At 43.0% G+C, this 12515-nt stretch overlaps 1 protein-coding gene across 2 annotated transcripts in view; it reads right to left on the bottom strand.

Annotated features, from left to right (window-relative positions):
• Positions 1-12515, bottom strand: part of acads (acyl-CoA dehydrogenase short chain) — a 261122-nt gene that overhangs the window by 71391 nt on the left and 177216 nt on the right. For both annotated transcript variants that reach the window (XM_068055209.1, XM_068055208.1), the window contains 2 exons: positions 7161-7298; positions 5338-5433 (listed from right to left, as the gene is read on the bottom strand). In XM_068055209.1, the coding sequence (XP_067911310.1) occupies positions 5338-5433; positions 7161-7298 (234 nt within the window). The remainder of the gene's footprint in view (positions 1-5337; positions 5434-7160; positions 7299-12515) is intronic.

Consider the following 12515-nt stretch of genomic DNA (forward strand, 5'->3'; position numbering starts at 1 on the left):
CCCTCTGTGCCTTTCACGCTAATTCTATCCTAGTTAATATTAGGGTACTTGAAATGCCCATTATCACTGCACTGTTGTTTTTGAACTTTTCAAAGATTTGCCTACATAATTGCTCTTTTATCTCCCTCTGACTGTTCGGGGTCTGTAGTACACTTCCAGTAGTGTGATTTCCCCTTTTTTTGTTCTTGAGTTCAACCCATATGGCCTCATTTTATGATCTTTCTGCCATATCATCCCTCCTTACAGCTATAATTGTTTCTTTAATCAATATTGCGACCCCCCCCTTTTTTTATTCCCCTCTTTATCTCACCTGAAAACCTTGTAACCAGGAATGTTGAGCTACCATTCCTGCCCCTCTAACAGCCATGTCTCAGTAACAGCTACATGACATTCCCACATGTCAATCTGTGCTCTCAGCTCATCTGCCTTATTCCCTAGATTTCTTGCATTGAAGTATATACTATTTAGCCCTGTCAAACTCCCTTGTTGTCGCTTTTCTAGCCTTTGTTTCCTCTGCCTTCCAAACACAGTCGCTACTTTTCTGCCTTCCATTTCCAACTTTTCTTTTCTCCCTTCTGAATTTACTCTCAGTTCCCATCCCAAGCTAGATTAAACCCTCCCCAACAGCACTAGCAAAACCTCCTGCAAGGATACTCGTCGCTGTCCTGTTGAGGTGCAACCTGTCCGGCTTGTACAGTTCCCACCTCCTCCAGAAGCAGTCCCAAAGCCTCAGGAATCTAAAGCCCTCCTGCACCATCTCTCCAGCCAGCTATTCACAGCGCTATCTTCCTATTTCTGTACTCACTAGCATGTGGCACTATCTTTGAGGTCCTGCTTTTCAGTCTTTCTCCTAGCTCCCTAAACTCTTTCTTCAGGACCTCATCCCTCTTTCTGTCTATGTCATTGGTGCCGATATGGACCACGACCTCTGGCTGTTCACCCTCAGAATATCCTGCATTCGTTCAGTGACATCCTTGACCCTGGAACTAGGGAGCCAACATACCATCCTGGAGTCACATCTGCGACCCCTCACTATCAAATCCACTACCACTACTGTTCTTCCATCCGTCTTCATCCCATCCTATACATGGTGCTGTAGACTTGGCTCTGCCTGCATTCCCCACAGGAACCATCACTCTCACCAGTATTCAGAACTGAATACCGATTGGAGAACGAGATGCATGCATGGGAACCCTGCCCTGCCTTCTTAGTCCTCCTTGTCCTTCTGGCAGTAACCCATTCCTTCTCTGCCTACGCAGTTTTAAGCTGTGGGGTGACCACCTCTAGAAACGTGCTATCCACGAAGTTCTCAGCCTTTTAAATGCTTCAGAGTCACTCCAGCCACTGCTCAAGCTCCAAAATCTGGAGCTCAAGCTGCTCTAGTTTTTCTTCCTCTTTAGTAGAATGAAAGACGTATTTTATATAAGACTTTTCATGACCTCAGGATGTCTCAAAGCCCTTTATAACCAATATTCTTGAAGTATAGTCACAATTGTAATGTAAGAAATGCGATAGCTAATTTGCACGTAAACAGCAATGAAATGAATGACCAGATACTCTGTTTTAGGAGTTGGTTGACGGATAAATATCGGCCAGGCCACCAGGAGGACTCCCTGCTCTTCTTCAAATGGTGCCATCGGATCTTTTAAGTATTCCTGAAAGGGTAGACCAGGCCTTGATTTAACAGTTCAGCTGAAAGATGGCATGTCTGACAGTGCAGCATTCCCTCGGTACCACACTGGGAGTGTCAGCCTAGATTATATGCTCAGTTATCTGGAGGATAATTGAACTGTTATCCCATCTGAGATCAGTTAATACAGCACAGACCAGACCAGGTATAAAAATTGAACTTTCCCACACTGTACAACTCAATACCACACCAGCGGCTGAATATAGAATCATAAAATTTTACAGCATATTAGAGGGTTATTCAGCACATTGTGCTTTTGCTGGCTCTTTTAAAGAGTTGTGTGATTTCGTCCTACACCTCAGCTTTTTCCATGACTCTGTAAATTAGTTCTCTTCAAATACTTGTCCTGTTGCCTTTTGAAGGTTCTGTTGGAATCTGATTCCACCACCCTTTCAGGTATGTATTCCAGATCACAACAACCCTCTGTGTGAAGAAAATTCTCATTTCCCTTCTAGTTCTGTTACCAATTATTTTAAATTTATGATCTCTGGTTACCGACCCACTTTCCGAGGAAGCAGTTTCTGCCTACTTGCTCTATCCAAAACCCCATAATTTTGAGTACCTCTATTAGGTCTCCCCTTAACCTTTTCTGTTCTAAGGAAAACCATCTCAGCTTCTCCACTCTCCCCACATAATTGACGTCCCTCATTCTCACCAAGGTCTTGACATCTTTACTAAAGTGTGGTGACAAGAATTATACATAATATTCCAGCTGAGGCCTAATTACTGATTTATAAAGATTTGCATTACTTCTTTGGTTTTTGCATTCAATTTACAATGTCAAGTATCCCATATGATTTCTTAACTGCCTTATCAACTTACCCTGCCACCTTCAAAGATTTATGAATATGCAACCCCAGGTCCCTCCACTCTTGCACTCTGCTCAAATAGTACCATTCACACTATACTGCCTCTCCATGTTGTTTCTCCCAAAGTGCATAACCCTACACGTCTGCACTAAATTGCATCTGGCATATGTCTGCTCATTTAACCAATCTGTCTATATCTTCCTGAAGTTTGCTACTATCCTGCTCACTATTTACTACATTGCCAAGTTTTGCATCATCCACAGACTTCTAAATCCTCCTCCCTATATCCAAGTCCAGGTCATTTATATACAACAAGAAAAGGACTGAAACAAAACAAAAAGTGTTGGAAATACTCAGCAGGTCTGGCAGCATCTGTGGAGAGAGAAGCAAAGTTAACGTTTCACGTCAGTGAGAAAAGGAATAATCCTCATATGCACCCTGGGGGACCCGACGGCATACGTCTCTCCAGTCAGAAGAGCATCATTAACTACTACTCTATGCCTCTCATCCCTTAGCCAATTATGCACCAAAGTTACCCTTTAATACCATGTGCTTCTATTTTCCGAATAAGTCTGTTATTTGGTACTTTATGAAATGCCTTTTGAAAGTCCACATATACAACATTTACTGCACTACCTTCATCAACCTATTCTGTTACTTCATCAAAAAACACAATCAGGTTATTCAGACAAGATTTCCCTTTAAACAAGCCCATGCTGGCTGTCCCTTACTAAACCATGCTTCTCCATGTGAGAATTAATTTTGTCTTTGATAATGGTCTTCAGTAGTTTTCCCACCACTGACATTGGACTGATTGGTCTATAGTTGCCAGGTTTATCCCTCTCCCTTTTTTTGAAGAGGGATGTAACATTTGCAGTCCTCCAGTCCTCTGCCACCACTCCCAGATTCAAGGAGGATTGAAAGATTGTGGTCAGAGCTTCTATTATCTCCATCCCAGCTTCCCTCAGCAACCGAGGATGCAGTCCTTCTGGACTAGATGACTTGTTAACTTTGAGTGATGCCAACCAATCTATTTTTATCCTATCCAATATTTTCAATCTCCACTCCTCTAACTGCAACATAAACTTCATCCTTTTATTGTGTGAAGACAAATGCAAAGTACTCATTCAGTATCTCATTACCTCTATTCCAGACCCACAGCAATGTGGTTGCCACTTAAATGCCCTCTGAAATGGCCTAGCAAGCCACTCAGTTGTATCTAACCGCTAAAAGTCAATAAAGAATGAAACCGGATGGACCACCTGGCATCGACTTAGACACAGGAAACAACAATGGCAAACCCAGCCCTGTCGACCCTGCAAAGTCCTCCTTACTAACATCTGGGGGCTTGTGCCAAAGTTGGGAGAGCTGTCCCACAGACTAGTCAAGCAACAGCCTGACATAGTCATACTCATGGAATCATATATTACAATGTCCCAGATACCGCCATCACAATCGTCGGGTATGTCCTGTCCCACAGGCAGGACAGACCCACCAGAGGTGGCGGCACAGTGGTATACAGTCGGGAGGGAGTTGCCCTGGGAGTCCTCAACATCGACTCCGGACCCCATGAAGTCTCATGGCATCAGGTCAAACACGGGCAAGAAAATCTCCTGCTGATTACTACCTATTGCCCTCCCTCAGCTAATGAATCAATACTCCTCCATGTTGAACAATTGGAGGAAGCACCGAGGGTGGCAAGGGCGCAAAATGTACTCTGGGTGGGGGACTTCAATGTCCAAGACCAAGAGTGGCTCAGTAGCACCATGACTGACCGAGTTGGCCGAGTCCAAAAGGACATAGCAGCTAGACTGGGTCTGCGACAGGTGGTGAGGGAACCAGCAAGAGGGAAAAACATACTTGACCTCGTCCTCACCAATCTGCCTGCCACAGGTGCATCTGTCCATAACAGTTTTGGTAGGAGTGACCACCACACAGTCCTTGTGGAGACTAAGTTCTGCCTTCACATTGAGGATACCCTCCATCGTGTTGTGTGGCACTACCACTGTGCTAAATAGGATAGATTTCGAACAGATATAGCAATGCAAAACTGGGCTTCCGTGAGGTGCTGTGGGTCATCAGCAACAGCAGAATTGTATTCAACCACAATCTGTAACCTCATGGCCCGGCATATCCCCCACTCTACCATTACTATCAAACCAGGAGACCAACCCTGGTTCAATGAAGAGTGCAGGAGGGCATGCCAGGAGCAGCACCAGGCATACCTCAAAATAAGGTGTCAACCTGGTGAAGCTACAAGCCAGGACTACTTGCGTGCCAAACTGTATAGGAAACAGAGCTAAGCGATCCCATAACCAACGTATCAGATCTAAGCTCTGCTGTCCCGCCACATCCAATCGTGAATGGTGGTGCACAATTAAACAACTAACTAGAGGAGGTGGCTCCACAAATATCCCCATCTTCAATGATGGGGGAGTCCAGCACATCAGTGCGAAAGATAAGGCTGAAGCACTTGCAACAATCTTCAGCCAGAAGCGCCAAGTTAATGATCCATCTCGGCCTTGTTCATCATTGTTTTTCTTTGATGCTGCCTATTATTTTACTTCAGAGGATAGATACTTATGTATTGGCTCCTGCGGGACTTCTGATACACAATCATATGGATGAAGTGGTATATACCCCTTTGCTCCATCTGCCAAGATTGATATAATGCTCAAGAAGTTTCCTAGGGGACAACTGACTTGGGGCACAAGCCTACAGATTCAAGATATTTAACAGACCTTTCTGTCCTAACATTTTACATGCAACAGCAGTGAAAATGGACAGGGACGTACCTAAAAAATAAATCAATTTCAAACATCAAGACTTTTGTATTACCTTTACATATGATTTTCCATTATCCTTCAGCATGGCTGCTCTCCAGGTCAACAAGCGAGCACTCTCCAGTGCCAGGCCCATGTCAGCCAGTTTGAACTATAAACAAACATGATTCTTGTCACTATCACCAATTTTTTTCAAATTATTCATTTTTTAAACTAATAGGTATACATTGCAGTTCGGCTTAGTACCTTTAGCAGTAGAATGCTGGATTCCCACAGTGGGTATGGGCTCAAGGTTGGAAGTCTAGTTGTGACTACCATTCAGATTAATCACAAGTTACTACCTGGGCCAACAAATGAAATAGCTCACAGATAGTTGGGGGAAATTCTGAATGTAGTATTATAGTAGCATAGAGGAGGCCATTTGACCCATTATGCCTTTTTCAGCTCTTTGGTCAAGCTATCCAATTAGTCCCAATCTCTGCTCTTTCCCCTTAGCCCCGTAATGTTTTCACCCTTCAAGTATGTATTCCTTTTGAAAGTTACTATTGAATCTGCTTCTAGCAACCCTTCAGGACACTCCAAATCACAACAACTTGCTGTGTAAAAAAACTTTCCCCATGTCACCTCTGGTTCTTTTGCCAATCACCTTAAATCTGTGTCCTCTGGTTATAAACCCTTCTCCCACTGGAAACAGTTTCTCCTTATTTACTGCATCAAATCATATACCACTACCAAATCTCCTTTTAATCTTCTCTGCTCTAAGGAGAACAATCCTAGCTTCTCCAGTATCTCCATATAACCCGTGTTTTATAAAGGTTAAGCATGACACCATTGCTTTTGTAATCATTGCCTCTATTATTAAAGATAAGGATCCCATATGCTTTTTCCTTATCAGTCTTCTCAATTTATCCTGGCACCTTCAAAGATTTTTTACATACAGCCCAGAGCTTTCTGTTCCTACACCCTTTTCAAAATTGTAACGCTTAGTTTATATTGCCCCTCCTCATTCTTAGTACCAAAATGTATCACTTCAAACTTCTCTGGACATTTTAGAAAGTACTTTTGTTCTTTCTTATATAAATAAAAGAAGAAACCCAATTGAATCGGTCATAGGTCTGCCCATTTCACCAGTCTATGTGCTCCTGAAGTTTGTTATTATCCTTCTCATTGTTTACTACTTTTCTGAGTTTTCTGTCATCTGCAAACTTTGAAATTGGAGAGCGGAGCAGGTAGGCCAGTGGCTAGACAGCAGTTCAATCTAAACCATTGCCACTGTTCTGAAGGAGGAGACAGTCAATACTGGAAGAGTAACAGAAATGCAAATCTACTATGATTTTTATAGTATTCCTTTTAGAAAGTTTGAAGTGAAATCTATGTATAAACCATTTTGCAGGTAGCATCATCTAGAGACCCCAGTTTGAAAACTTCCCTAGCAACTTACTGTAAAGAGAGAGACTGTTTTGTCTTCAATTCTCCAAATTAGTTTTTTTTTTAGCAAACAGAACCTTGTGGCAACATTGCTTCATGCATGTGCAGTCCTAGCCAATGTGATGACAATACCCAGCAGAAACTGCTGTGTGTAACAGATGTCATCCAAACCTACAAAGCTTTATATTAATCCAAAAGGACAGTCAATCCTTACATGTCCCTGTCATCTTGTGGCCATACTATGAGCAGGCCCATTTTTAATTCTCGGTATATGTAAACACCCTGTGGTTGAAAATCTGCAATAGTTCTCTCAATTATCTGCAGAAACCTTGGAGAAACTGAACAAATACCATTTATGCCATTTTTCCAGGGATATCTGTGGAATCTCCCAATGATGGTTGGTGGACAATTGGGAGTGCATCCATGGGAATAACTGGTGCCTATTTTTACCTGTATGGCCTGAAGTTTGGAGATCGGTGAGCCAAACGCCATCCTTCTCTCAGCATAGTCCACAGCACAGTCCAGGGCTGCTTGTGCAATTCCGAGAGCTTGGGAGGCAATACCAATCCGACCTGAATCCAATGTTTGCTGAAAGACATGTTATGAAAGCATTTACCCATCACCTGGTAAGCAGTGTTGTCTAACTGAGGTAACATTTCTGCACCAAGAACGAGAGACCTCAGGGAAGATCCTGGCATATTGACAAAATGTTACTTTGCAATAACTAAAGGTAAACAAGTTTTGCACACACTCAGCCGCTTTGAAGTTGTGCTCATGGCATCTGAGCAAGTACAAATGGCCACTTACTCAGTTTAACTCTCTAGTTGACATGAGACAGATTGATTAGCAAGGGAATCAAGGTTATATGACACAGTGACTTACATTGGAAGTGGTTCAGTAATATAGAAATGGATCAATGCGCACAAGGTACAAGCATGTCATCTGGTGCTAACTTTAAGAGAGAACATTCAGGCAAGGCTTAATGACAATTCACACTGCAAACAATATATACAAACTGGATATCTTAGAAAGTACTTTTGTCCTTTCTTGTACAAATAAAAGAAGCAAAGAGGAAGTATGAAAAGAGACTGGCAGCTGACATAAAAAGGAATCCCAAAGTCTTCTATAGGCAAATAAATAGTAAAAAGGTGGTAATAGGAGGAGTAGGGCCGATTGGGGACCAAAAAGGGGATTTACACATGGAAGCGGGGGAACAGCTGAAGTGCTAAAAGAATACTTTGCATCTGTATTTAAGTAGGCAATTAATACACCAGAACAATTTAAAATTGATAAGGAGGAGGTATTAGATAGGCTGTCTAAACTTAAAGTTGATAAAGCACCAGGACCAGATGAGATGCGTCCAAGGATACTGAGGGAAGTGAGAGTGGAAATTGCGGAAGCACTGGTCATAATTTTCCGGTCTTCCTTAGATTCAGGGGTGGTGCCAGAGGACTGGAGAATTGCAAATGTTACACCCTTGTTCAAAAAAGGGTGTAAAGATAAGCCCAGCAACTACAGGCCAGTCAGTTTAACTTCAGTGGTGGGAAAACTTCTAGAAATAATTCAGGACAAAATTAATAGGCACACGGACAAAAGTGGGTTAATTAAGGAAAGCCAGCATGGATTTGTCAAGGGAAAATTGTGTATAATTAACTTGGTGGTGTTTTTTGAAGAGATAACAAAGAGGGTTTATGAGGGCAATGCTGTTGATGTGGTGTACATGGACTTCCAGAAGGCATTTGATACAGTGCCGCCCAACAGATTTGTAAGCAAAGTTATAGCTCATGGAATAAAAGGGACAGTAGCAACATGGATATGGGATTGGCTGAGCGACAGGAAACACAGAGTAGAGATTAACGGATGTTTTTCAGGCTGGAGGAAGGTTTGTAGCGGAGATCCCCAGGGGTCAATGTTGGGACCCTTGCTCTCCTGGATATATATTGACTTTGACCTAGGTGTACAGGGCACTATTTCAAAATTTGCGGATGATACGAAACTTAGAAGTATTATGAACAGTGAGGGGTATAGTGTAGAACTTCAAAAGGACATAGACAAGTTGGTGGAATTGGCAAAAAAGTGGCAGATGAAGTTCAATGCAGAGAAATGTGAACTGATTCATTTTGGTAAAAAGAACATGGAGAGAGACTATAAGATAAAGGTACAACTCTAAAGGGGGCGCAGGAGCAGACGGCCCCGGGTGTACATGTGCATAAGTCATTGAAGGTGGCAGGAAGGGTTGAGAGATCAGTTAATAAAGCATACAGTATCCTAGGCTTTATTAATGGGGGCATAGAGTACAAGAGCAAGGAGGTTAAGTTGAACTTGTATAAGACACTATTTCGGCCTCAGCTGGAGTATTGCGTCCAGCTCTGGGTGCAGCTCTTTAAGAAAAATGCGAAAACATTGGAGAGAGTGCAGAAAAGATTCAGGAGAATGGTTCCAGGGATGAGAAACTTCAGTTATGAAGACAGATTGGAGAAGTTGGGACTGTTTTCCTTAGAGAAGGCTGACAGGTAATTTGATAGAGGTTTTCAAAATCATGAGGGGTCTTGATAGAGTAAATAGGGAGAAACTGTTCCCAGTCATGAAAGGATCGAGAATGAGAGGGCACAGATTTAAACTATTTGGCAAAAGAAGCAAAAGTGACATGAAGAAAAACTTTTTCACATAGCAAGGGGTTACGGTCTGGAATGAAGTGCCTGGGAGTGTTGCGCAGGCAGGTTCAATCGAGGCATTCAAAAGGGAATTAGGCTGTTATCTAAAAAGGAAAAATGTGCAGGGTTACAGGGAGAAGGTGAGGGAATGGCACTATGTGAATTGCTCATTCAGAGAGCCTGTACAGACAAGGTGGACTGAATGGCCTCCTTCTGTGCTGTAATAATTCTGTGGTTCTGTGATTACTCTGCCAATTTTTTCCTCCTCCCCAACCAGAAAGGCTGTGATTGGCTCCGTGGACATCTATTTTCTTCAGGTAACACCTTCAGGCAGCCATTATTGAAGAGTGAGCACTGTCAATGAGTGCCAGCAGGTTGTTTGAGGTGCAACATCTACTCTTGGGATCACTCATGAAACAGCAACTTGCATCACCAGAGTTGGGTTCAGCATTTCATGGAGAATTTGGAATTTGAAACCATCAATTTAAAAATAATCTTAATGTTCATCAGATCAAGTCATACAGGTGTTTTTTTATTTGTTCATGGAATGTGGGTGTCATTAGCAAGGCCAGCATTTATTGTCCATCCCTAATTGCCCTTGAGAAGGTGATGGTGAGCCACCATCTAGAACTGCTACAGTCCATGTGGTGAAAGTGATCTCACAGTGCTGTTAGGTAGGGAGTTCCAGAACTTTGACTGAGCGACAATGAAGGAGCTGCGGTATATTTCCCAGTCAGGATGGTGAATGACTTCAGGGAACTTGCAGGTAGTGGTGGTCCCATGTGTTTGCTGCCCTTGTTTTTCTAGGCAGTATAGGCTTTGGGTTTGGTTTCTGCTGTTGAAGAAGCCTTGGTGAGTTGCTGCAATGCATCTTGTAGATGGTATACACTGTAACCATGGTGGTGGAAGAGTTGAATGTTTAAGGTGGTGGAGAAGGTGCCGATCAAGCAGGCTGTTTGTCTTGGATGGTGTCGAGCTTCTGGAGTGTTTTTGGAGCTACACTCATCCAGGTGAATGGAGAGTATTCCATCACACTCCTTAATTGTGCCTTCTAGGTGGTGTAAAGGCTTTGGGGAGTCAGGAGGTGAGTTACTTACTGTAGAATTCCCAACCACTGATCTGCTTTTGTAGCTACAGTATTTATATGACTGGTCCAGTTAGGTTTCTGGTCAATGGCGACCCCCAGGATGTTGGTGGTAGGGGATTCAGCGATGGTAATGCCATTGAATATCAAGGGAAGATGATTAGGCTCTCTCTTGTTGGAGATGGTCATTGCCCGGCACTTTTGTGTGAATGCTACTTCACACTCATCAGCTCAAGCCTGAATGTTGTCCAGGTCTTGCTGCATGCAGGCACAACCTGCTTCATTATCTGAGGAGTTGCAAATGGAACTGAACATTGTGCAATCGGCCAACATCCCACTTCTGACCTTATGGTGGAGGGAAGGTCATTGATGAAGCAGCTGAAGATGGTTGGACCAAGTTCACTGCCCTGAGGAATTCCTGGAGTTCCTGGAGGTCAAGATGACTGGCCTCCAAATATCACAACCATCTTCCTTGAGAGTTTTCCCCTTGATTCCCATTGACTTCAATTTTACTAGGGCTCCTTGATGTTACACTTGGTTGAATGCTGCCTTAATGTCAGGGGCAGTCACTCTCACCTCACCTCTGGAATGTAGCTCTTTTGTTCATATTTGGACTAAAGTTTATTGAGATCTGGAGCTGAGTGGTCCTGGCGGAACCCAAACTGAGCATCAATGAGCAGGATATTGGTGCATAAATGCTGTTTGACAGCACTGTTGACGACACCTTCCATCATTTTGCTGATGATTGAGAGTAGACTGATTGGGCGGCAATTATCCAGATTGGATTTCTCCTGCTTTCTGCTGACAGAACATACTTGGGCAATTTTCCACTTTGTCTGTGAGATGCAAGTATTGTTGCTGGTTCTGGAGCACAAGTTTTCAGTACTACAAGCTGAAATATTGTCAGCACCCAGTCTGCACAGCCATTTCGGAACACAGGAACAGGATAAGACCATTCAGCCCATCGAGCCAGCTCTGTCATTCAATACAATCATGGTTGATCATCCACTGCTATGCCTTTTCCCCACACTATCCCCATATTCCTTTATGTCATTGGTATTTAGAAATCTGTCAATCTCTACTTTAAACATACTCAATGACTGAGCTTCCAATGCCCTCCGGGGTAGAGAATTCCAAAGATTCACAACCCTCTGAGTAAAAAAATTTCTCCTCATCTCTATCCTAAGTGGCTTCCCCCTTATTTTGAAATTGTGTCCCCTGGTTCTAGACTCCCCAACCAGGGGAAACATCTTACCTGCATCTACCCTGTCTATCCCTTTAAGTATTTTGTAGGTTTCAATGAGATCACCTCTCATTCTTAGAAACTCTAGAGAATACAGGCCCAGTTTCCCCAATCTCTCTTCATAGGACAGTCCCACCATCCTAGGAACAAGTCTGGTGAACCTTCGTTGCACTCCTTCTATGGCAATAATATCCTTCTTAAGGTAAAGGGATCAAAACTGCACAAAGTACTCCAGGTGCAGTCTAATCAAGGTTCTATACAATTGAAGTAAGACTTCACTACTCCTGTACCCAAATCCTCTTGCAATAAAGGCTAACATACCATTAGCCTTCCTAATTGCTTGCTGCGCCTGCATGTTAGCTTTCAGTGACTTATTGATGAGGACACCCAGGTCCCTTTGTACATCTACACTTTCTAATCTCTTACCATTTAAGAAATACTCTGCACATCTATTCCTCCTACCAAAATGGATACCCTCACATTTTTCCACATTATATTCCATCTGTCACGTTCTTGCCCACTCGCTAAGTCTGTCCAAATCCCCTTGAAGCCGCTATGCATCGACAACACACTTTTCCACCTAGTTTTGTGTTCTCTGTGAACTTGGAAATATTACATTTGGTCCCCACATCCAAATGATAGATAAATATTGTGAACAGCTGAGGCCCAAGTACTGATCCTTGCGGTACCCCATACAGCCTGCCAACACGAGAATGACCCATTTATTCCTACTCTCTGTTTTCTGCCTGTTAACCTATCCTTAATCCATGCCAGTATATTGCCCCTATCCCTATCCATCTCAAAAAACTCCAACAGGTTTGTCA

This window comes from Heterodontus francisci, chromosome 23, assembly GCF_036365525.1.
Source record: "Heterodontus francisci isolate sHetFra1 chromosome 23, sHetFra1.hap1, whole genome shotgun sequence".
Classification (NCBI taxonomy): Eukaryota; Metazoa; Chordata; class Chondrichthyes; order Heterodontiformes; family Heterodontidae; genus Heterodontus; species Heterodontus francisci.